Source organism: Aspergillus foveolatus, assembly GCF_047715535.1.
Source record: "Aspergillus foveolatus strain CBS 279.81 unplaced genomic scaffold BDW70scaffold_81, whole genome shotgun sequence".
NCBI classification, from domain to species: Eukaryota; Fungi; Ascomycota; class Eurotiomycetes; order Eurotiales; family Aspergillaceae; genus Aspergillus; species Aspergillus foveolatus.
The window spans coordinates 42,455-65,914 of NW_027396145.1; the positions used below are offsets into that span (position 1 = coordinate 42,455).

At 52.9% G+C, this 23,460-nt stretch overlaps 9 protein-coding genes across 9 annotated transcripts; 3 read left to right on the top strand and 6 right to left on the bottom strand.

Annotated features, from left to right (window-relative positions):
- Nucleotides 1-1,043: 1,043 nt before the first annotated feature.
- Nucleotides 1,044-1,409, bottom strand: BDW70DRAFT_153606 (chitin binding peritrophin-A domain-containing protein; the record flags this gene model as incomplete). Its single annotated transcript, XM_073739670.1, has 1 exon — nucleotides 1,044-1,409. The coding sequence occupies one exon, from the start codon at nucleotides 1,407-1,409 to the stop codon at nucleotides 1,044-1,046; it is 366 nt and encodes a 121-aa protein (XP_073591943.1).
- A 2,170-nt stretch (nucleotides 1,410-3,579) lies between these two features.
- Nucleotides 3,580-5,614, top strand: BDW70DRAFT_118380 (MFS transporter). The gene is made up of 3 exons (XM_073734706.1): nucleotides 3,580-4,809; nucleotides 4,885-5,034; nucleotides 5,105-5,614. Exons 1-3 carry the CDS (start codon nucleotides 3,819-3,821, stop codon nucleotides 5,599-5,601), a joined length of 1,638 nt encoding a protein of 545 aa, XP_073591944.1. The 5' UTR covers nucleotides 3,580-3,818; the 3' UTR covers nucleotides 5,602-5,614.
- A 1,317-nt stretch (nucleotides 5,615-6,931) lies between these two features.
- BDW70DRAFT_163829 (uncharacterized protein) lies at nucleotides 6,932-7,701 on the bottom strand (the record flags this gene model as incomplete). Its single annotated transcript, XM_073741366.1, has 2 exons — nucleotides 6,932-7,056; nucleotides 7,164-7,701. The coding sequence occupies 2 exons, from the start codon at nucleotides 7,699-7,701 to the stop codon at nucleotides 6,932-6,934; spliced, it is 663 nt and encodes a 220-aa protein (XP_073591945.1).
- Nucleotides 7,702-8,241: 540 nt separating this feature from the next.
- BDW70DRAFT_153608 (major facilitator superfamily domain-containing protein) lies at nucleotides 8,242-10,090 on the bottom strand (the record flags this gene model as incomplete). Its single annotated transcript, XM_073739671.1, has 6 exons — nucleotides 8,242-8,442; nucleotides 8,527-8,934; nucleotides 9,020-9,389; nucleotides 9,473-9,601; nucleotides 9,655-9,873; nucleotides 9,930-10,090. The coding sequence occupies 6 exons, from the start codon at nucleotides 10,088-10,090 to the stop codon at nucleotides 8,242-8,244; spliced, it is 1,488 nt and encodes a 495-aa protein (XP_073591946.1).
- A 1,582-nt stretch (nucleotides 10,091-11,672) lies between these two features.
- On the top strand, nucleotides 11,673-15,273 carry BDW70DRAFT_153609 (Rh-like protein/ammonium transporter; the record flags this gene model as incomplete). The annotated part of the gene is made up of 7 exons (XM_073739672.1): nucleotides 11,673-11,706; nucleotides 11,778-12,684; nucleotides 12,730-13,039; nucleotides 13,086-13,365; nucleotides 13,843-14,234; nucleotides 14,285-15,120; nucleotides 15,165-15,273. The coding sequence occupies 7 exons, from the start codon at nucleotides 11,673-11,675 to the stop codon at nucleotides 15,271-15,273; spliced, it is 2,868 nt and encodes a 955-aa protein (XP_073591947.1).
- A 68-nt stretch (nucleotides 15,274-15,341) lies between these two features.
- On the bottom strand, nucleotides 15,342-16,214 carry BDW70DRAFT_153610 (formyltetrahydrofolate deformylase; the record flags this gene model as incomplete). The annotated part of the gene is made up of 1 exon (XM_073739674.1): nucleotides 15,342-16,214. The coding sequence occupies one exon, from the start codon at nucleotides 16,212-16,214 to the stop codon at nucleotides 15,342-15,344; it is 873 nt and encodes a 290-aa protein (XP_073591948.1).
- Nucleotides 16,215-17,129: 915 nt separating this feature from the next.
- cbhB (putative 1,4-beta-D-glucan-cellobiohydrolyase) lies at nucleotides 17,130-18,710 on the top strand (the record flags this gene model as incomplete). The annotated part of the gene is made up of 1 exon (XM_073741367.1): nucleotides 17,130-18,710. The coding sequence occupies one exon, from the start codon at nucleotides 17,130-17,132 to the stop codon at nucleotides 18,708-18,710; it is 1,581 nt and encodes a 526-aa protein (XP_073591949.1).
- Nucleotides 18,711-19,575: 865 nt separating this feature from the next.
- BDW70DRAFT_143882 (uncharacterized protein) lies at nucleotides 19,576-21,087 on the bottom strand. Its single transcript, XM_073738167.1, has 3 exons — nucleotides 20,876-21,087; nucleotides 20,566-20,810; nucleotides 19,576-20,513 (listed from the first exon to the last, which is right to left on the bottom strand). Exons 2-3 carry the CDS (start codon nucleotides 20,596-20,598, stop codon nucleotides 20,175-20,177), a joined length of 372 nt encoding a protein of 123 aa, XP_073591950.1. The 5' UTR covers nucleotides 20,599-20,810; nucleotides 20,876-21,087; the 3' UTR covers nucleotides 19,576-20,174.
- A 487-nt stretch (nucleotides 21,088-21,574) lies between these two features.
- BDW70DRAFT_143883 (uncharacterized protein) lies at nucleotides 21,575-22,405 on the bottom strand. The gene has a single exon (XM_073738168.1). The coding sequence runs from the start codon at nucleotides 22,166-22,168 to the stop codon at nucleotides 21,731-21,733; it is 438 nt and encodes a 145-aa protein (XP_073591951.1). The 5' UTR covers nucleotides 22,169-22,405; the 3' UTR covers nucleotides 21,575-21,730.
- Between the last annotated feature and the right edge of the window lie 1,055 nt (nucleotides 22,406-23,460).

Below are 23,460 nucleotides of genomic sequence, written 5' to 3' on the forward strand. Positions count from 1 at the left end.
GGCAGAATCGCCAAAGGAAAGACACTAAGGGCTAAGAGGGAGGACTTTGATCTCCGCTGACGAAATCGAAGCCGTAATGATCAACCACGATCACTGGGCTGGTCTGCTATAATCTCTTCCATGGGAGTACCCCCCGTAGGTAGTAAGTATCAGGTCTGCATGAAGGTCAGGCCCAAGAGGTGTCGGAATATTGAAGAGACGTTGTGAGGACATCAGTATCAGCAGTAAACTAAAGGAAGCTTGAAATCAATTCAATCGCTTCTCTCCGTGTTTCTGCCTCTAAACCCGATCGGTCAGATGCGCCGAGTGTCCCTGCCTTGTGGTCCAGTGTTCTCCAGTTGCTTGATGCCTAGTTATTTATCTTTCTCGCCTGAGCCTACTACATTCCTCAAAACAATGAAGTATCCGCAGCATGCGTGCTATACAACCCAGTTTCCCAGAAGGCAGAGCCACAAGATAAGGGTGAGGTAAGCGGCCGGCACCTGCTAAGTGCATTTCAATCCCCCAGACTCAGGCTCTATCTGCTCTAGGGCAATCCAAGCCTGGTCCAGCCGACCACCGGATTGTTCGGAGAGAAGCGTTAACTGTGGTAGCTGCAGCTTCCAAGACTTCCAAAAGCAGGCCAGGAGTACTACCGAAGTTATTGCTAGAGACATGTCAGGATTGCCGACAAGCACCCTAGAGCTGTCCCGGCGCCTTGTCCACAGCGTGTGTGTGTTAAGCTAGGCTTCTGTCAGACCTGTATAAACGGTAAACGGAGTTCGACCTGAGGAAGCAAGGCAGACAGTCCGAGTATCTGCGTAGGCCATCTTCTATGCGTCGGTAGTCTGTCTATCCACTGAAGCCCCCATTTCCTTGGACAGGAGTCAGGAGATATCTTCAAACATAATGTAAAATTAAATTATTGTAGCACCCTAACGCTACAAGGTGAATATTAAAATTAGTTTGTAAAGGGTAAGCGTAAAAGAAGACACCCCCTCGCTCGACCCCTAAAGAAGACAAGATAATTACTTCCCACTCAAATCAAGGTTTATAGTAATTTCTCAATGGCGCCCAGTGTCAGACCAATGACCCTCATGGCCCTTGTCGCTCTTCGACTTGTCCCACTCAGAATGGGAACCAGAAGCACCTTCCTCAGCACCGTCGGTCCAGGAATGAGCCCGGCAAGAACGGACCTTCCACTCATAATCGCAAACGCCAATCTCGGGACTATACGCGGTGCCGGGGCCGCAGGTCTTGCGCACGGGATGGCCGCCCGCAGCGCACTCGAAGAACTTGTGGCAGTCGTGGTGGTCGGGCCAGCTAGCGCCAACGTGGCAGCTGGCGCCGGGGGCGGGCGCCGCGGTGACAGGCGTGAGGAGGACAGAGAGCGATGCGGCAAGCAGGCCGAGGGTCTTGGTGAGTTGCATTTTGGACAGAAACTGGAATAGTTTAGTATCTGACTTGGCTGGATTCAGCGGGATGGGCACGGCACGTACGTATGTATGTGCAGATCCTAGAACAAATAGAATATCGACACAGGAAGTGACATAGAACAGTAAAGCAGGTAATAGTAGGCAATGATATCCAGAAAAGAAAAAGATCTGGAAAGAGAAGCCTGGTTGTCGAGTTAGGTTGTGGAGCTGGTGTCGGATATTGTTGTCGTCGTCAATGCGAAGATGATAGACCAGGAACAAGCCCGGAATTTATAGATCGAACAATCAAGACATTGATCGATCCACCGGCAGAAAAGACCCTTTTCGAAGTCCCAACAATAACATGAGCACATCGAGTTGATCCAGAGGTATGTCTCTAGCATTCCATGTAGACAGTAGCGATGTGAAAAACAAGAAACTCACGAGAAGAATATACAAAAGAATGCTTGGTAATGATCTGGAACGAACTCGACAGTTATGAAGGAATCCTGCGCCAGAATATGCTCCAGGTACAATGGAGAGTCGTGCCTGTACCTGTTCCTGGCCTGGCATTCCCGCCAACCAAGTTCCCAGGTTATAATCCCGACAGCCCAGGCCTGCATTCCTGCCCCTGCAGCTGAACTGGCTTCCGGCAATCCAGTCTGCACTATCCACATCATGAAAGCAAGGCTCGACACTAGACTCTCCGACTACCAGCGTAGACTGGCGGCGAGTTCGCTCGGTACCTACAGCCGGACCACAACCCAAAGGGGCAGCATTATAGCATACCAGGGCGCATCGCCCCAAGCCGAGTCTTTTGGAGCGTCTTTCCCTGTGACTAGATCTACATGGGCGAAAAAGCGTCCGTTGTAGTACCCACATTAATTCAACCAGATTTCGACTGGAAGAGCTGCCGGCGCAACACGGCACAGACGTTATCTGTCCGAGGCCAGGGAGAGAACCCGCCGCCCATATAACGGTAATGCATAAAACAGCCTGGACTCTGCTCAGCATTTTTCACCGTTTGACTCTCCGCGGTCTATATTGGTGGATTGGCGCCGTTGTTGGTGCTGGGTAGTAGCCAATGCTGAGGTTATCCTCGCTCGTTCGCTCACCACTATTAGTATCTGGGTAGTGCCGCAGATACCTATTAAAATATAGAATCAAATAATTTAGGATCATTTAATGACTTGCCTAAGATGTTTGGACGATCTAGAAACATAGACCACCGTCGAGCGGGAAATATCTGTAAGAAGCACACTATAAAACATATACAAATATATATACTTGTGCTCAATATCCTGCCTCACGAGCAGCAATAGTGGTTCTGCTTTCACGGCGCGTCTCATTACATTGCCTTCGAATCTACCTAGACGGCTACTGCTCATTCGCCAGCGATCGAGTCTCCTTCTTGCAGTCAGTTCTCGTTCTGCTATCCCCGCGCTTCCTGCAGGTGTTGGGCTGGGGTTGCGGCTACTCTTGCTAGGTGCGATGTAATATATATTCCAGAAACCAAAGGGAAGAGCACCCATGTGCCCTTCATGTTCTTGACGAGGCTAGTTCAATAAAGCACATCATATAAAACCTAACCGTATTCCAGGCGAATGACCAAGAAGCTAAGTAATTGTCCTTGTTGTCCAAGGTTTTCAAGTTTCCTATCCTATCTTCAAGGCAATTGCGCATCGCAGGCTGTAAGGTGCTTATTACACTGAAACCATCTCCCAATAAAGAGATCATAGGGCTAGGGCTGCTCCTCTGAGAGTGAGCGGGACTGCTGTGATTACTACTGAACCGGTGCTGAGCTTCGTGAGTGACGGCTCGCACATCGTTCCGTTGGTTTCCTGGGATTCTTCTGGATTGTCTATCGCACTGTCTGGTTTTCATGCGATTCTGATTTGTAAAACCAGTATAGACTTCGGAGTATATCCCGGTCTCCCCGAGGTAAACGAAATGTTGAGTCATCGTCTCCAATTTGGAGAAGTGACGAAAAGTGGAGATTCCCCAATTTTCTTATCAAGATTTTTTTTCTTCATCGCCCCCTATAGTTTCAAGGCAGCAGTAAATAGCTACAGAGTATGAACCTGGGCATAACGACTAAAATGCTCAGCGATAAGAGTAGAGGACGGATGTAACTGTTATCACTACTGAGGCAGATATAGTTGCGATAGATGGCCTCAAGCGTAACAAGTGCCTCTATAATATAGGGCTGATGCACAGATGCTGCTGATCAATCAGGAACCCCGATTTTAAGCAAGTTGGGGCTGATCCCCAATTCTGATTTCACTCATAAACCGCACTGGATACCCAATCCAAAAAAACCTAGACACGCCAAAGACTCCCTAGCTGTCTTCGTATCCTATCCCCTGCAGGAGCTCGAGGTTCCTCAATCCCAGTGCCCACGAGAGGTGAATCCCCTGCACCATCATGGTCGCCCATTCGAGCGCTTCGAGCTCCACGCAGATCGAACCCGATCTCCAACAGGCACAGTACGAACACGAACTCGAAACCGAGAAGAAGCCCGCATGCTTGGACCGGGAAATCGAATATCTCTATCTCGAACTCGACACCCCGCTTCCAACCCCATGGATCACTGCGCCTCCGGGACCGGGCCAATGCCCGGCTCCCGAAGCGCCCAATCTCGAAAAATATACCTCGCCCTTCCTGTGGCCGAAATGGCGCAAGTCCATGATGACCTGGATCTCGTGCGGTGTCACTGCACTGGCCGGGTACTCGGCCGGAGAGATCACGCCCGCGTCAAGCGAGTTGACAGACGACTGGGATATCAGCGCGGTAGTCTATAACCTGGGCATTACTCTCTTCTGTATCGGGTTCGCGCTGGCGCCAATGGTGCTCGCTCCGTTCTCGGAGATCAACGGACGGCGCCCGATCTTCGTCGCCAGCGGGGTGCTCTTCGTTGCGTGTATCGTAGCTTGTGGCGGGACGAGGCTGTTTGGCGGCTTTTTGGTGGCCCGGTTCTTCCAGGGCGTCGGGGCATCGACCTTCTCTACCATGGTCGGCGGCGTGATCAGCGATATCTACCATGCGCATGAGCGGAACACGCCCATGGCGCTGTTCGCCGCGGCCGCGCTCTTCGGCACTGGGCTGGCTCCCCTGCTGTCGAGTGTGATTGTGGCGCATACCTCGTGGAGATGGATCTACTGGTCGCATGCCATTGTCTCGGGGGGGTTTGTGCTCATCATCTTCTTCTTCTTCAAGGAGACCAGAGGCAGTGTGATCCTGAGCCGCAAGGCGGGTGCCCTGAACACGTACTACGAGCAGCTCGAGGCCGCGGGACACGTTGGAGTCCTGATGGGAACTGATCCCAGACCAAGACGGATCAGGTGGAAGGTCAAGAGCGATGAGCAGCGCCAGTCGCTCGTGCAGATGATCAGCATCTCGCTGTACCGGCCGTTTCGTACGTCTTCCCCTTCCTACCTCTTATCGGTTCGGTCTGTAGGTGAGAAAACCCACTAACTGCCGGATGATACAGACATGCTCCTCACCGAACCCGTCGTCTTCTTCTTCTCCCTCTGGGTCTCCTTCAGCTGGGCCGTCCTCTACCTGCAGTTCGGCTCCATCCCGCTCGTCTTCAGGACGAACCACGGGTTCAACGTCGAGCAGACCGGCGCCGTTTTCACCTGTACGTGCCCAACCCCTGAACACTCCTTTCCAAACGGCGCATGCCATACTGACATTGAACTCCAATAAAGCGATGTGCGTTGGCTCCCTCTTAATCACCGTGATTTCAATCTACCAAGAGAAAATCGCCAACCGGTTCAACCTGCTCCCTGCCACCCCCGAAGCCCGGCTCTACTTCGTCTGCTTCGAGGCTGTCCTCATGCCCGTTGGGCTCTTCTGGTTCGGCTGGACCTCCTCCCCTTCGATCCACTGGATCTCGCCGACGATCGCGATCGGATGCTCGACTATGGGGATCTTCTCCGTCTACCTGGCCGTCTTCAACTACCTCGCTGATACGTACCACCGGTACGCGAGCTCGGCGATTGCGGCGCAGAGCTGCTGCCGGAATCTGCTGGGTGGTGTGTTCCCGCTCGTCACGAACGCAATGTTCAATAACCTGGGGTTCCCCGAAGCAAGCAGTCTACTCGGCGCCATTGGGGCGGCGCTGTGTCTTGTGCCGTTTGTGTTGGCATTTTATGGCCAGACGATTCGGGCGAAGAGTCGGATGGCGAGCGAGCTTGCAAAGTAGAACGCTCTTGTGCTTAGAGGTGGTTTTATCTGGTCTGCGGTATGACCGTTGCTTTATGACAATGACTTTTATGACGTATTGCCTGCAGTTCCAGGTGGATTTGGCAAAGGTGACGCATAATAATTAATACTAGTACGAAAGACTCGAAGTGGCAATGATCCCAATATAGACTTAAGAACTCGATAAATCTGCATTTTGCCCATTTTGTTTGAAATGCCATGGACATCTTCTTGAGACTCACATCTGTTTATTCGCTTTTGTTATAGACGGGGAAGCCACGCAGGCCAACCGGGCTACCTATTGTGCTGTCCCGGTGCTACAATCCCCAGAGTTGCTGAGTTTCAAAGACATCGGTAGCAAACAAGTCATTTTGCGGCGGATAGCGATGTCGTAGCTACGAGTAGCTACCCAATTGAGCACGAATGAATGAATTGAGCATAATGGTGTACCGTAAGAGTATTCCTTTTCTGTAATGTTGATAGGCGGGATCGCGACCGGAACGCATTATCATTAATCCGACGATCGTACTTCTTAAGGCCTCAACGACAGTATTCCATCTTTAGATCTTGAGCCATTCATTGCGCCGAATAAGAACTGCGTTTCGAGGCTACATCCTGGTCGACCATCGTTTGATTTGTTCGTCGTTACCGGCAGCGGTTCGCGGTCTGACCCTTAAAGTACCTAGGCACGCTGGTCAACCTCAACGACCAGTTGGACGCGAATAAGCAGCCATTGAGTCATGACCATTCAGCGGTAAGGTTCTACTTTGAATTTGTTTGGATAATTCCGAGTCCGTCTCTACTGCAATTAATCCAAAATAGAGCACAGTAGGGCTGAGATGACGCTGCAAAGTGGAGCGCGTACGTACGGCCTCCACTTGGTGGCAATCCTTACCTGGGCAACGGGCCCGTTTAATATTCCCAAACTGTCGAGAGCTCGGCAGACGTTTCCAGTATTCGCATCATATGGTTGACAAACTCGGAAAGGGGAACACAATTGCTATCGCACGACCCAATGCTTACGCCGTAAACTCCGTCAAGCCGGGAATATGTCTGGGCGGGAATATGTCTGGGAGAGCAGAGCAGGACTGCGGGAAAAAGTTCGGCACAGTTCCCCGCCGGGACTCGGAATTATATATGCCTCTTAGCAGCCAGATCAGGGGGATCGCCGGCACCCAGCGTGGCTCATTAGAGAGTAGCGGCTTTGCTGAGAGATAGGCATCCTTGTTTCGGTCCTTAAATAATCTCAAGCTTCACGCAAGCGAGCGCTAAGAAACCCAAGCCTTTCGCTGCCAAGCAATTGAATATCCACTGTCTCGGAATTAAATCCATTATCGAGCCGTAGGTTGGTACGGATCCAATAAGGCTGCGCTGCTGCGGATACCCCGTTCTTGCAGCCACGTTGTGCTTGTGACTTTGGGACGCAACAGGATATTCAAAGCGAGTTCGCTGGAGCCTGGTTCGTCAGGGTATTTATACTTATCGAACGAACGCGGGATCCTGCTGCACAATCTTCATTTTATCAATCACATCCATCTCTCCACAATGGGCTTATTCTCTCACCACCACCATCACGAACATCCCCCTGCTCCACCACCAGGCGGACCACCAGGACATCACGGTCCCGGTCCTCATGGGCCTCCTGAGCCGCAACATCATCACGGGCACCACCATGACCACCAAAGACACAACCCGGGCCCCCCCGGCCCCCCTGGTCCGCCGCAGGGCTATCCCCCACCCGGCGGGATAAACGGGCCCAACGGACCGTGGGGATACGGCAATCCAGCCTTCGCAGGACCGCGCGGACATAGACCTCCGAGTCCTCCTGGCCTTCCTGGCCCTCCTCACCACCATCATCACGAACCAAGATTTGAACCGGGCCCTCCTGGCCCTCCTGGCCCTCACCACCTTCCTCACGAACCAAGATTTGAGCCCGGCCCTCCTGGGCCCCCTGGGCCCCATGAGCGTGGACCTGGATTAGGGCCGCATTCTGGACCGCCGGGGCCGGGATATGGGCATGTACACGGACATCCACCTGGCCACGGGCACCCTGGGCATGGACCCGGGCCGAGGCCTGGGTGGTGAGGAAGCAAGGGTACATCGGTATTTATTAGTTGCTGAGATGTTCTCTTTTGATATAATGTGGTAGGGATCTCAGATTGGCGAGCTAAGACATTGAGGTAGCGGATTGGTTGCGTCTTGTTTGTACTTGTAAATTATATGGGTTGCACAGTAAAATAGGGAACTTACGGGTTAAATCGAACTTTTTGCAGTGATATGAAAGCCAACTGGTAGGACGGCGTTAGCAGTCATTCCTCTACCAGGAAAGACGTCTTCTAGGTAAGAAGGGCTATGTTTCGGGTTAGGTAGCTTCTGCAGTAACTGTATGGACGTGGATCTTAGACATATGTTGAATGATAATAGGCAGATATACCTTCTCCAGCCCTATCATTTCTCTGATTCCTCTGCCGTATACCTGCACTTATACCAGTTTGCTCCCGGCACCATGCATACATACATCTGACATTTATCATAACCGTTGACGTAGTACAAATCTGATCGCCGCGCCATACCCCCTCACCGAACAACTATACTATGTACTGCTGAACGAATCGAATCGTAACGGTCGTAAGATGAACACCTACAAGACATACCGAAAACTAGGAAGCTCCAGATCCGTCTTATTGGACAACCCCTGCTCCAACTCCTCGCTCTCTGTAAACTGCCCGGCCGGGCCGTATACCCTATCCCTCCGCTTGTTCTCCCACGCGTAGTACGCCAGAAGCAGGATGAGGAAGAACACGCCAAAGGAGAGACCCGAGACGGCTGTGGTCATGCCGGTCTATGCTGGTTAGCATCAAATTCCTCAATTATCCACAGGACTAGGTAGGAGGTAGGTAAGCATGAGGAAGGAACTGAAGCATACCGGATAAGCCGGCTCCTCGCTCTCCAAAAAGAACTGCGGCCCAACGATATTCCCGATGCAGTAGCCGATGAATAACATAGCGCTAGTAAGGCTCCTCTTTGTGAAGGTGGCCACATTCGAGCTAATCAGACTCATCTGGAGCGGCATGTTCGCTGCAAAGGCCGAGGCCAGCGCTAGACCGGCAACGCGGGCCTCCGCGTGCGACGCGTCGAGCTTCCACACTAGCGTCATGCCGACTACTGCGACTGAGCTGTTGAAGATCATCATCAAGCAGCGAGTGTTGCGGAAGTAGGTTGCGATCGCGGTGCCGATGGTGATGAAGACGATCTGCGAGGCGCCGGTGGGCATCTGCATGAGCAGAGAGCGGACCCGGCCGTATCCGAAGCCGTTGATAATTAAGCCAGAGAACTGTTTACACGATCAGTTGGTTGGCTCATATTGTCTGAATATGCATGTAAAATAGGGCTTAGAGAAAGGCGGGGGCGGGGCGTACGCTTGTCAGCCCGCCATTGCAGAGATTCGTCGAGACAGAATACAGAAAGAAGAGCCAGGTCTGGGGATCACGGAATGTCATTGCCGCGTGATCCCATCGCCAGCGTCCAGTATCGTTGACGCCTGTCTTGTTCTTGAGGGTGCGCTGCAGGGCAATGGCGCGCTCGTTTTTGTTGAGAAAGATGGCTTTTTGCGGCTTGGAAGGGATGATGAAGTAGATTGGGAAGGCGAGGGCAGCGGTGATGGTCCCCAGGACAAGGAAGAGAAGCTGCCAGTTTGTGACTGTTGTGATGTAGACGTTGCCGATGCCATAGGCAATCAGGCCGCTGATGAGGTTTGAGACGGCGTTGCCAAGGAACCAGGCGGCTTGTCTAGGTGCTTCTGTCAGAGGGTGGATTACTTCGTCAGTTAGCGGCTGACTTGCCTGGCTGGTTGTTCCTCGCGCTTGTAGAACATGCCAATAACCAAACCGAAGCCTGGGCCTATGGCAGCTTCTCCCACGCCGAGAAAGAAGCGTACTGTCATCAGCCCAGCGAAGTTTTTGGTGGCGGCGGTGCACAACAGGACGGTGGCCCAGATTAGACTGCATTTTCAGTATTGATATGTGCTGACGAAAAGCAGAAAAAAAAAACATACACCGATGCCCCAATGTACTTCCCTAGAGGCAGGCGGACCATCAAGTACGAGCTCGGCCAGCTCCAGGCAAAGTAGCCAAAGTAGAAGATGGTCGAGGCCCAGGAATACTCTTGGCCGTGCAGGTTGAGGTCTTCGCGGAGGTTAAGCAGCGTCGCCTGGCTGAGGGCCACCTTGTCCATATACTGCATGCAGTAGACGAGGCCCATGATGGGGATCAGCCTGGAAAAAGACGGTTAGTCTAGCATGTGATGGCAATATTCAGCAGCAGGACGTACGCAAGGTCCAGCTTGCGGACGAGCCTGCGTTCCTGCTCGGGCGTGTAATGGATCTCCAGCATCTCGCCGAGGTTAACATCGCGGACGATTGATGTCTCTGCCTCTGCCTTGAGGTCTAGGCCAGTTGCAGAGGGCCCAGAAGGGCCAGCTGGTTTCTCCATGGTGAGCGAGGATTCTCTCAGATGCAAAAAGTGAGAGGGCGAATAGAACGGGGAGACAGGTCATACCCTGGCAGGGAAGGCCTTTATAAGGCAGGGCAGAGTAGGCGATTGAGACCTTAAGGTTATCTGATTGCTTTTCCTGCTGCATCCCCCGCTTCCCCTCTTGATAGGACGGGGATAGTCCGATAACGGCTGTTACATTGTTGCATTCTTGTGGCGGACTCTATCTTGGCCGGAAGCAGACAGGGAAAGCAAATGCCGATCAGACTGGTCTCGCTGTCATGTTGGGGTGGCGTGAGACGGCAGAGCTTGAAATAGCTTGCATTAGGGAGGATTAGGGCTGCTCGGCGTTCTGTCATATCAGATTATGCAGTTCCGGGCCGGTACTTAGTACGCTGATATTAAAAGATATCTTATCTCGGGACTCATCAGCAGCAGTAATGATTGCGCCGGAGAGTTATTGCTCCTGGAACCTACTCTGTTGTACATCTACGTCGATCTGCGCTATCTCCTTACTCCAACTCGGGCACATGCGATGAACGTACCTAGGCACGATAAGAGTCTCCAACTCCAACCCCTCCATGCCAACCACATCGGGCTGATCAGCAGCATGGGACGCGCTTCTCCGCAACTTATTTCGGGCTCCGCAGCTGTGCTTTTATTGGACCCCCTCTTACTCAGCCGAGCATCGAACTCTATCAGACCTGCTATATGGCAGCACTTGTCCTGATTCTTTTACTGCTGCTCGGGCAGTCTCCACTGGAGCTTGTCTTTAGTCCACGAGTCGAGAATTCAGTCATGTCATCCTTTTCGCATCAGTGTAAGGAAAAAGGGATGTAGACTCAGTCAACGGCATACTTTTAACGTGCACATGCCGTAGCCATCTCGCTTGACCGCGCAGGCTTTTGAACTTCCCGATTAACTGAATGCCGAGATTCCACAGCCAAAATTGAGTGCGGAGTGCAGTATGGCTCAATTCCCAAGTGCCTTTCGTCCGCTCGTCACGGCGCCATCTGCCGAGCTTATATAGCCTTCTATCACTGTGTTCACATATCGATTCGACCCCGCATAGGCACAGAAGATCCTAACCCACTTTGCACTGATACTTTCGTCATTCACTGTTGCAAATAATTGAAGGACACTCGAAAGATCGATCACGCTGTGTTGAGTTTGGGATTAGTCGTGGTTGAGCATGATTCAGAGTGATACCAGCCGACGAAATGGGAGTATATTCTTTGCATAGAAGATCAGTGTTTAAGTTGAGGCGAGGGTTCCTTTCCAAGGTACACTGACACACCAGTCAAATTTCACTTGCGAAAAGGACCATAGTAACAGCTCTCGAGTCGAGTTTCACGAGTTGTATGAGTTCATAAACTGCCTGAGGCTTGTACCTTTGTTGACGTGAGAATGATGACTAAGCGCTCTCGCCTCGGCTCCTTCTCCTCTCCGCGGGCAATACAACCCAGCACTTTCACCTCCCAATCACCTCCACATTGTCCCTAATTGTTCACCGACCTAGATAGTCGTCTATCTTGGTCTCCCAGGCCACGGCTGCACATATGAACGGCGGGTGACTTAACCCATGACCGGTCGAAATGCTCCCCGCTCAAAGAATGGTACTTGCTGAGCTCCCCGTTCTCCGCGGGAAACACAATGCAGTGTTGCTAACATCTGATACCCTGCTTAGGATGCAGCACGTGTCGTCGTCGCAAGGTAAAGTGTGGGGAGGAGCATCCGGTCTGTAGACGATGCTCCGCCTTGGGGATCTCTTGCGAATGGGCCGCTGTCGTGAAACGGGGGAGATCGCATACCCCGGTCCCTATCCAGCCTGCTCGAGCGCGATGGCCAACGACAACCGCGGCGGCAACGTCGAGCACGGCTGAACAACCGTTTCTCGATTTCAACTCCCTCGCACTGAACTCTCAATTCAGTCAGATGCTGTGCCCGGAAGCTCTATTCCCTGAGATATGGACTTTCACGCCGGCCGCCTTTACAGCTCCGACCCCGCTATACCCGTCACTATCCGGAACGGATATCGCGTGCTCGAACTCGCTGATGCTCATGGAGCAGGACCAGACATACTTTCAATACTTTCCATCCTCATCTGTTGTGTTCTACTACATCAAGTCATGGGCTTGGAGCGGTTTCAGCTACTTGTACCAAGGACCAGCCGCTTCCAGCAAGGTCGTCATGCGCATGATACTCGCGTTGGCTGCGAACGACATGCACCGTAACGGGCTGGTCGTGCGGTCTCCAGGTCGACCGACTGCAGAGGACCATGCGCGCTATCATTATGGCCTCGCAGTGAAGGAATTCCGGCAGCTCCTCGAGGCACGCGAGAAACCCCTCTCGCAGGCCGAGTTGGAGATTGTTTTCGCGAGTATGTTCCTGATGATATCCTATGAATGGCAGTTTGGGCAATCTGTGCGGGATCTCCAGCTTCATCTCCGCGGTGTGCGCTCGCTGTTAGAATCGCACCCTAAACTCTTTGAGGGTAAAGACGTGGATGAGGTACTCATGTTCATGGACACGGTTCAGTCGGAAGCCGCGCCTCAAGTCTCCTTCATTCCGGAACAGTTGCTCCTTTGGATAATGTACGTTTTTCCCAGCTCTTTGCACAAGCTATACTGACGAACTAGATATATTGACTCGGGCTGTCGGTCGATGGGAACGGCGGATTCGCTCACCGAATACGTGCTGCAATCTGGAAACCAGGCTATTCATCCGGACCGACTCTATCGTTGCGCTCGTTTATGGGGGCGGTGTTTTTGGGGCAAGCAATATCCTGACCAGGAGGTGTCAGATGATATGGAAAACTATCGTGCCCTAGAGCTTCTCCACGCGGGGATGACTCTCCGCTATAAAATATGGCAAGCCCTATCCGACGACGCCGTACAGACCAACAACCAAGCGGAATTACTCTTGAAGGAGATCAAGGCCACCCGCGAAGTATGGTTTTTTCAGACTGTCTTTAAACATAAGCTGACCTTAGCAGAAGTTTTCCGATCTCTTTCTAACCGCCAAGTTCGCTGGACCTGCGTCGACACGCCGGACACTCAACACGATTAATATGGCTGTTAGTACCTTCTACGCACAAGTTCTGTTCCACCGGCGTCTTTTATACCCACCGGGGCCGCCTTCGCCGTTTCAGCGCGTCGCTGTTACCAATATAATTGAGATTGCGCGCAAGCAATACGCATCAGATCCACGCCTCCTTCGCCGCATACATTGGCCGCTGCTAATGGCGGTCATCGAAACTGATGACATCTCGCAGCGTGAGTGGCTACGTGAACGTTTGATTGGTCTGGCGGGGTTCCACTCAGAGTACGCATGGGCTAGCGATCTCGCGGACGAAATCCTCGCTTTGCAGGATACGAGCGGGGATAGATACGCGGATATAGCAACTTTGTTTCGTCAGCATGCAACAGGATGAGCCGAGGTGAACGTGATAGGTGGATGCAGATCCTGGCTGCGCTAGGCCAACCGGCGACGACTTGCAGCTCCGCATGTATGCTAATCAACAGGGTCATCACAACTGATAGTCCCTCTCGTTCTCACTGGCCGATGCATCCCGATAAGCATGAGCTCGAGCTCTAGGTGCTGATAAGCTGAGTCCTTTAACAGACACCCCATCTATGATTTAACCTCATCTACTCCAGCTTCAGGGGCAGGTATAGAGACCCGAACGGTAGAGCGCATTGACGGTACCGTCTCTATCATACCGCACTTAACCGAGATGTCAATCCAAACAGCCTGGGAAGCCTGCGACAAAACAGACACCCTTTTCATCCTCGTCTGCTCTGTTTTCTGCTGGCTCATCATTCCAGCGGTCGGCCTCGCCTACTCTGGCTACTCAACTCGTTTTAACAGCCTTGCCTCGTTCTACCCCGGTCTTCTTGCTGTCGCTGTCTGTTCGCTACAATGGTGGATGATCGGATACTCTTTAGCATACAGCGAGGGCAATGCATTCATCGGCGGGCTCTCAAAAGCATTCCACATTGGCGTCCTCGCTGAACCCATTGGCACTATTCCTGAGATCCTCTTCTCTGAATTCCAGCTCATCTTCTGTGCGACCGTCTGCGCTATCGCCATTGGCGGTGCTTGTGAGCGTGGCCGTCTTCTCCCGCTCATCCCATTCATCTTCGTACGTCAGTTGCGCACTCCTTTAATGTGGAACATTGCTAACTGCCCCAGCTCTGGAGCACCTTCATCTACGCCCCGTTAGCGCACATGGTTTGGTCAGACAACGGCTTCCTCAAACAACTCGGCGCTCTCGACTTCGCCGGCGGCACCCCGGTGCACATCTGCAGCGGCGCCACCGCAACAGCAATAAGCATCTACCTCTCCTACCCCTTATTCCGCTCGCGGCGCTCCACAAAACGCACGCCCCAGCATCTCCGCCTGCACAAACCCCACAACACCCTCTGCCAGCTCCTCGCGCTCATGATTATCTGGAATGCCTGGCTCGCTTTCGACGCGGGGACAACACTAGCGCTCAATTTCAAGAGCGTCATGGCCGCCTGCGTTACAAATCTCTGCGCCGCGTCGGGTGCCCTTACCTGGGCTGGTTTGACGTATGCAGAAACGGGGAAATTCAGCCTGGACAGTACGTTCCTCGGTGCTATCGCGGGTCTGGTCCTCATTACGCCGAGCGCGGGCTTTATCGATCTGAGTACGTCAGTCGCGTTTGGAGTGGTCGGAGCCGTTGCTGGGCGGCAGGCGCTGCGGATTAAGTTCACCAAGGGTGCTGCCCTTCGGCGCTGGGTCGATAACGGAGATACATTTGCTACACATTGTTTGGGTGGGCTGCTTGGGACGGTAGCGACAGGCCTTTTTGCGCAACGTGAGGTCGCCGCGTATGATGGAGTGACCATCATTGCCGGTGGATGTGTCCTTGATGGCAATTGGCGCCAGCTTGGGGTTCAGCTCATGGAGGCGCTGATAGGGTTTACGTGGAGTTTTATCGGAAGCTACGTGTTGTATGCTTTAGTAGATTGCGTACCTGGGTTGGAGGTTTTGGCTACGGATGAGTGAGTTTACACCTTCAACTTTGAGATGTGGACTAACGTGTCAGGGATATCATTCTCGGGATGGACGCATCACAGATGGGCGAGTCTTTGCACGAGGCACAGTGGGCTGGCGAAGAGGACTACCACCCATTCCACGCTGAAATCCAACTTTGACCGAACCCGTGTTATGCTTTTGTATATACACATATCAACATAGCATCAATCCAAGGTCTATGTCACGCCTAGTTGAAAACGACCGTCTTGTGTCCGTTCAACAAAACTCTGCGCTCAGCGAAATACTTGACAGCCGCAGCCAGAACATTGCTCTCCACGTTACTTCCGGCATGAGTCAACTCCTTCGGACTCAGGGCATGGTTCACGCGAACGACATTCTGTTCGATGATAGGACCCTCATCCAGATCGCTCGTTACAAAGTGCGCTGTCGCACCAACAAGCTTCACACCGCGGTCATAAGCCTGGTGGTAGGGCTTAGCACCCTTGAAACTGGGCAGGAAACTGTGGTGGATATTGATAATCTTTCCAGACATAGCGTCGCACAGCGTCGGCGACAGAACCTGCATGTACCGAGCCAAAACGACCAATTCGATATCATACTCCTTGATGAGTTCGAGAATCCGGCTCTCCTGCTGCTGCTTCGTGTCCGCCGTCACGGGGAGATGCATGAAGGGCACCTTGTACGTTGCCGCGAGGGTCTCGAAGTCCGGGTGGTTCGATACGATGAGTGGCACCTCGATCGCCAACTGGCCAGTGGACTGCCGGAAGAGCAGGTCGTTAAGGCAGTGGCCGATCTTGGAGACCATGATAAGGACGCGCGGCTTGTGGGCGGCGGGGAGGAGCTGGAAGGACATCGAGTGCGTGGTGGCGATTGGGGTGAAGGCTTCGCGGAGGGTCTCGAGGGAGGGAGCCGCAGCGGCACCATCGCAGGAGCCGGTCGTATCGGGGCCGAAGTGCATGCGCATGAAGAAGCGGTGCGAGGTGGGATCGCCAAATTGCGAGGAGTCGATAATGTTCAGGTTGTGTTGGACGAGGAAACTGGTCACGGCGCTGACGATCCCGGGCCGGTCGGGGCAGGAGAGGGTGAGAATAAAGCTCATGTTGAAGAAGGGTGCTTTGAATCGAATTGAATCGCTTCTGGGCTCTGTTGAAGATGGAGAGGAGAGAATTGAAGCTGGAGTGAGGGGCGATTTGACTCACTGTAAAATCGCGGGAATCCCTACCGAATTCGGAGACTTTGAAACAGTCACGTGTGGAATTGTCCTGCTTGCGGATGCTGAGTCATCCCTTTGATAAGATCGATAAAAGCGAACTTTCTAGGCCACAGCAGGCCGTATAGCAATTCCGTTTCATGAGGATTAGTAATTATCAGATGACGTGGGGGCTAGGGCTGGGCTTTAGGGCCTGGTCTTAGGGTATGTACTCAGGGCTTCTTCTCAGGGCTCAATGTGAAGGTCCGAGGTTACAGTGCCACCCTTGCTTGTGAAACTTCCCCGGTTCTTCACGCTTCAGTCTTCGGTATTCAGCCTCGAGCGAAGCCCAGACGGACGACTCACCGTGGAACGGGGTGCATTTTGTCTGCAGAAATAATCTAGGTCCCTGCTGCGGCCGCCTACATCTGCAGGCTGATGGTTTCCCCGCATTGGTTGAGGCATTCTCATTCGACCGCGTCTCGGGTATTGTTACCTCGAGTTGAGAGTATCCTGCAGGCAATGCACGATATAGTATGCTCAATATATTAAATCATGTGGCTTTCTACTCCTTTACTTCTTTGGCCTGCTCATTTGGTACTTCCTGGTAGTATACACGGAGTGCCTGTTTCGTCAAGGCGTCATTCATTCCGGCTTCTCCGTCATGTCTAAATGACTTCATGCAGTAACCGTTGCGGTAGACGGACCGGAGAGCCGTGTCGACAGTTCTGCTTCAGATGAACTACGGTTATGGACGAGTATAAAAACCTCATCTGAATGCGCTGGAAGTCTGGAGAGTCACCATCCGCTCAAAGCTCAGGCACAATGGCATCTTCATTCCAGTTGTACAAAGCTCTCCTCTTCTTCTCTTCTCTGCTTTCTGCAGTGCAAGCCCAGAAGGTCGGCACTCAGCAAGCTGAAGTGCACCCCAGCCTGACCTGGCAGACCTGCACGAGCTCTGGCAGCTGCAACACCGTCAACGGCGAGGTCACTATCGACGCAAACTGGCGCTGGCTGCACACCGTCAATGGGTACACCAACTGCTATACTGGCAACGAATGGGACACCTCCATCTGCACCAGCAACGAAGTCTGCGCGGAACAATGCGCGGTCGACGGTGCCAGCTATGCGGCCACCTACGGCATCACCACCTCCGGCAACTCGCTACGACTGAACTTCGTAACGCAGTCGCAGCAGAAGAACATCGGATCCAGAGTTTATCTCATGGATGACGAGGATACATACACCATGTTCTACCTGCTCAACAAGGAATTCACTTTTGACGTCGACGTCTCCGAGCTCCCCTGCGGTCTCAACGGGGCGGTCTACTTTGTATCTATGGACGCCGACGGCGGGAAATCCCGCTATCCCACCAACGAAGCCGGTGCCAAATACGGCACGGGATACTGCGACTCGCAGTGCCCGCGGGACCTCAAGTTCATCAACGGCGTCGCCAACGTCGAGGGCTGGGAACCCTCCGATACGAACCCCAACGGCGGCGTCGGCAACCACGGCTCCTGCTGCGCAGAGATGGATATCTGGGAGGCAAACAGCATTTCCACTGCTTACACTCCCCATCCCTGCGATACCCCTGGCCAGACTCTCTGCACTGGTGACTCATGCGGTGGGACCTATAGCAACGACCGCTACGGCGGCACCTGCGACCCCGATGGCTGCGACTTCAACCCCTACCGTCAGGGGAACAAGACCTTCTACGGGCCAGGCCTTACAGTCGACACGAACAGCCCGGTCACGGTGGTGACCCAGTTCCTGACAGACGACAACACGGACACAGGCACCCTGTCGGAAATCAAACGCTTCTATGTCCAGAACGGCGTCGTCATCCCCAACTCCGAGTCGACCTACCCCGCTAACCCGGGTAACTCGATCACAACGGAGTTCTGCGAGTCGCAAAAGGAACTCTTCGATGACGTCGATGTTTTCTCCACCCACGGCGGCATGGCGGGCATGGGCGCCGCGTTGGAACAAGGCATGGTCCTCGTGCTGTCCCTGTGGGACGACAACTACGCAAACATGCTCTGGCTCGACTCGAATTACCCCACGGACGCGGACCCGACTCAACCAGGTATCGCGCGCGGGACGTGCCCGACGGACTCGGGTGTTCCGTCTGAAGTCGAGGCCCAATATCCGAATGCGTATGTCGTGTACTCGAACATCAAGTTCGGTCCTATTGGAAGCACCTTTGGCAACGGCGGAGGCTCAGGGCCAACAACAACGGTGACGACAAGTACCGCTACGAGTACGACTAGCTCGGCGACGTCGACGGCTACCGGTCAGGCGCAGCACTGGGGGCAGTGTGGCGGGAATGGCTGGAGTGGTCCGACAGTCTGCGCTAGCCCGTGGACTTGTACAGTGGTGAACCCATGGTATTCGCAGTGTCTGTAGGTGGTAGGTCGTGAAATGGGAGACGGGTACTGGGGTGGCCTGGTCGCGGAGGGTATTGGAGGGATCTAAGCTGGGAGTGACGGAAAGGAATTGACAATGTCTTCTCACTCAGTGCATTGTTTCATCTCCTCAGCCAATTCGTATCACATGATCATCCACCTTCTTTCAAGTGTAACCCCAATTGAATTGAGTTCATCGTTGGTAGAGCCAGCCCGGGCAGATGCAGGCCATAGTTCGCCCAGCCGTACCCCTCATCGTGCTCTTCGGTATGACATACAAGAGGTAGCACCACGACTATAAATCCCGGAATAATCCATGCACGCGCATAGAGCAACTATGTTCCCACCAATCAGACCTCTTCTGGAATTGCGGCCCCTGGCATTTTCAGCACGGTTGAGCTGTGCCGATCCGGGCAGTTCCGGATCAGCTTAGGCCCGGTTCGTCCGTCTTGACCATGTATACTACTGGCATACGGGGTGAACTATGGAGTGTGCGCATGACTTTCCTTGCATAGACTCTCAATCAGGATTGGCGTGCCTGTCCGCACCGTTACCAAAGTCGAAGTCTTGGACCGGCGTCTACATCCGCACCTTTTTCGGATAGGAAAGCAGCTAGTCAACGCCAGTGCTCTTTCGTTATCTCGGCGAATAGATAACTGCCAATGTAGGAAACCTGATTTGCTCTTTGCCGCTCGTAATGCAGCGTGCTCTGGCTGTTTTTCAAGGCATAGGGGCAACTTTTGTTAGTGCCAAGGCACGGGGTAAGTTGGTGGTGGCCTGCTGTGTAGGTTTTCGGTCCATTTGTACCTTATAAGTGAGAGAATATTCCAAATTAAGATTAGCTGCCTTGTAAGCAAGGGCACACACGGCTCTATACGCACAGGAAGCGTGATGACGCTTGCATCCACGACCCGTAGACCTCAACGCCTTTCACACCCAGCTTTGTATCAACCACCTTACCAATGCCGCTGCTTTGGCCTTGCATCAATATCCTCATCCGTGGAATTGGCGGCTGCGTGGCTGGATCAGGCCCTGGCGTTCAGCTCCGACGTGCTACTGTCCCTCTGGAGTACCGATGCCATGCAATGCAATATTCGTCTGCTGGGCGATCCCGAGTGCATCAGGGCCTGGGGCGTGCAGTATGCGCTAACAGACAATTACCTTCTCCGAGGCGATGTAGACTTGGCCACCTATAAGCTGGACTGCCGACAACCTCCTGCCTGTGGGTAAGACGAAATGTATGAGAACTGGTGAGGGCGCAGAGGCAAATCCAGTGAGGTTTTTGAGACTGCGGTGCGTTCAATGTATTGGTATCGCGGAGACAATTGTGCAGAAGCTCGTTATTGAGGACGGTGGCCCAGCGGCGAGCCTTCGTTCACATCGTCGTCCAAGCACCTCCTAAACCTAGCCCACCCACGCTTCATTCAATAGGCTAGCGGTCCCCGAAGATACAAGTCGAGGCTAGCTAGCCAGGAAGAGATAATTTGAGCCACTGGGCGCCAGATATGGTCACAAACAGGTTGTCCCAGAAGTCGACCATGTCCCGACACCAAGAACGAGGCCAATTCCAGAATGTGCCGTCCGCGTCGTTGCGCGATCGATTCCAAGAGCCCTCCGTACGGAACCGAAAGCGGGCCTTTGCCCTCGATGCGGAGAATGGCCAGCACCGTTCGATCGTGCTCGCGGCTTCATTGGGAGGTACCTGCGCGCCTGGTAGGAGACGTGCCACAAGTCGTGCAGGTAGTCTTCCAATCAGTCCACTTCGTTCCCGACGCTGCAGTATCTGTCGGTGACGGTTGAGGTCCTGTTGGAAGTCAGCGATCGCAGCTCGCTGAGATTTTTGAGCAGCGTCTCACCGAACCGAACTTGCTCCCAATCAGAGCAGGCATGGATTATTGGGCCTTGCTTGCCATTGACTTCTGGCAAAAGTCAAGCAGGGACTCGGCGTGGTGTTGCATACTCCAGTAGTGGTGGTATGGCGCTTTGCAGACTGGGCCTGGCAGTGAGCTTGCATCAAAATGTTAGGAAAAGTACCAGAAGCAGACATTATCAGCCTTTAAACTGCTTAACAATTAGCGCCCTATCCGGGCCGCCGTCTAGACTGCACTGTTTGATGAATACCAAGGACGGCTGCTAATATGAGAGTCGTAGGACATATGAACGTACAATAATGTCAAGATGCAACTTCTGACTTTAGTATTGGCATGGGTATTCTGGAAGTGTGCGGGTTGCTTGGGCAATTAGCGGCCTAGGACAGCTATACTGATGGCACTTAGCCGAATCTCCAGTGCCAGCGCTATCATCCAAACTTATTGATACGATGCAGATTATGTATGTAGATGTGACAGGGCTGTGCTATATGATCTGCATCAATCATGAGAGAAGAGAGCGTAAGTATAAGGAATGCGCCCAGGCAAGCATACTACCATTTGGACAGAATGTCACTATGATCAGACCATAGTCCAATATGCCGTGACGCAACTACTAGCTAGCTCGCTCGAGACAATAAGATGGACCTTCAAATTCTCACCGTAAAAAAGACATCTACTACTTCGACCAAATGTGTAGCTTTTCTGCTAGCTCAATAAAAGCCATTCAGCTGGCTGCATTCCTCACCTGAGGCGCTGGACGTGGGCTGTGAAGGGACGCAGAAACATATGCTGAACGTGTCAACACTGACAGACACATGCTCTTTCATTCTATTCCAAACTAAATGATTTATCTGTTTTCTAATTCATTTCATTCTATTTTTGTTCGACTTTTTTTTACTTTGTTCTCCGAGTTAGTTTCTAAAGTATTAATCCTTTCGAGACATTCATGAAAGCAGTTTGAGAACATGCGTGTCCCAGTACTACTAATTAAGAATTCATATTACTAGTGAAAACGCATGATAGGCAACGTGGTAAACCACAATTATTATTTTTGAGATTATTAATATAGGTTCCCCTAGTAGATGATGTAAAGCTGTAACACATATAATGCAAAGCATAGACCCAAGCAAACAACAGACCAAGGAACCGTTCAAGGAAGGACAGAAGGCGTGTAGCTCTGGTCCGGCGTGACAACCTTGCCTCCCGCAAGCTGCTTGTCCGTGTACGCGGGCCAGACGATCTGGCGGGTGCTCTCATTGACCACCGAGAGGGTGGTGAAGCCATTTTCCGCACCAAACTGGTCGCTCCAGCCAGAGGTGATGGTGAAATCACCGCACTGCGCAGGGCCGCCGTTCGCGTGCGAGGCGGGCGCGCCCGTCACGACGTAGGTGCAGTCGGTAGAGTCGGAGCCCGTGTCGATGCCGAAGGTCCAGGTGCATTTGGTGTCGGCGGTGCCGCAAACGCGCTTAAGGGACGTGATGGTCCATTGAGTGTTGGCGACCATCATGGATTTGGCCGACGAGGGGGCGGCAAAGGCCGCCGAAGAGAGGGAGAGGGTGGCGAGGAGCAGGTTCAGCGAGAGCTTCATGGTTGCGTTGTTGGCAGTTTGTCTTTGAGATGGGTTTGCAGGTGAGAGTAGTTGATGAAAGAGAGATTGTATGGAGGAGGCTGGAGTGAAGACTGTTTGTTGTTTTAGGGCTGAGGATGTTGGAATGAAGGGATATCCAGGTATTCGAACTGGGGGAGGCAGACGCCCGTATTTATGTGTTTTCGTGGACACCCTGCCTCCCTTTCTGCTCTCCAAAGCCACAAAGGAGCAGAATCCTGATGACTTCAAAGGTTGTCAAAGCCGTCAAGAATAGTAGTATGAAATTTGGCAGCCAGTGGTCAGCCAATCGTGGCTGCAGCCGTTCTCCGCAAAGCGGAGAGGCTGACGGTACTAATTATGGGAACAGCCCTTAACCGTTGGCCAGGTCTCAGCGAGTGAGACATCGGATCTCTCGGACCCTCGTCGCCTCCCATTGTCCAAGGTTCGTGGCTTTGTAGATCCCTCCATCAGCTGATTCCAGGCAGTAAGACCCTCTCACCACTCTAACCAACTCCGGCGGCTCCCCGCACCCAGTGCTCCCAGCCCTGTGCCGGTACCCAACTTTCAGTCATTCAGGTTCTTGTCAAAAATGACTGAGAGCTGGGGCCTCGGCGCCTCGGCTAGAGTGGCCCTATAAGACATACTTGGGACATGACCTATCAGACAGTTACGATTCTGCATCTAGTGGGACACCCAGGCCCACCACTGCATCATATTGAAGAAGCAGTGAAGTCAGGCACTCCAACACCCGACGCTCGTGCAGTAGACCTCCAAGAATAAGTCAGGCAACACTCAAGGAGGATACTCGGATTCGAAGCACGCCCCCGTTGTCCCACGGATCCCGAGCCTTCGCCACGATCCGATCCGATCCAACCCAGTCGTACCGGCTGAGCTATTAGAACCAAAAAAGAAACATCCAGAAACATCCAGCTCGTATCCGATAATAATGAACCCTTTCAATGCTGCTAAATCGAAGCCTACTGTTCCACTGTGGACAAGTGGTCAAGCGCCTGCGTGACGGACGGAGGTCAGGGTGGCTGGCCGGGTGGCTGGCCTTGAAACTCAAGTAGAGCACATATCAGGTACTTACGGAACGCCCGGGCTTATTTACACCATGCCGTTATGAGGCTGTGCCCTAACGCGTGTTGGTTGAAGTATCCAAACCCGTTCTTTGGTCTTTGTTGAGGGCAACGGTAATGGCATACGGTGCCTTCCAGGCCCATATGATTTGGCCAGCAGGCAGGCCGACAAGACATCATAGGCAGCCTTCTTGGGTCGCTCCATCAGTGTAG

Bases quoted from the DNA above. Each gene is read 5' to 3' on its own strand.
- BDW70DRAFT_118380 (XM_073734706.1), top strand. From the start codon at position 3,819: ATGGTCGCCCATTCGAGCGCTTCGAGCTCCACGCAGATCGAACCCGAT. The intron at 4,810-4,884 runs GTACGTCTTCCC...CGGATGATACAG, and splicing joins CTCGCTGTACCGGCCGTTTC to ACATGCTCCTCACCGAACCC. The intron at 5,035-5,104 runs GTACGTGCCCAA...ACTCCAATAAAG, and splicing joins GACCGGCGCCGTTTTCACCT to CGATGTGCGTTGGCTCCCTC.
- BDW70DRAFT_143882 (XM_073738167.1), bottom strand. From the start codon at position 20,598: ATGCCTGCTCTGATTGGGAGCAAGTTCGGTTCG. The intron at 20,514-20,565 runs GTGAGACGCTGC...GACTTCCAACAG, and splicing joins TTGGGAGCAAGTTCGGTTCG to GACCTCAACCGTCACCGACA.
- BDW70DRAFT_143883 (XM_073738168.1), bottom strand. From the start codon at position 22,168: ATGAAGCTCTCGCTGAACCTGCTCCTCGCCACCCTCTCCCTCTCTTCG.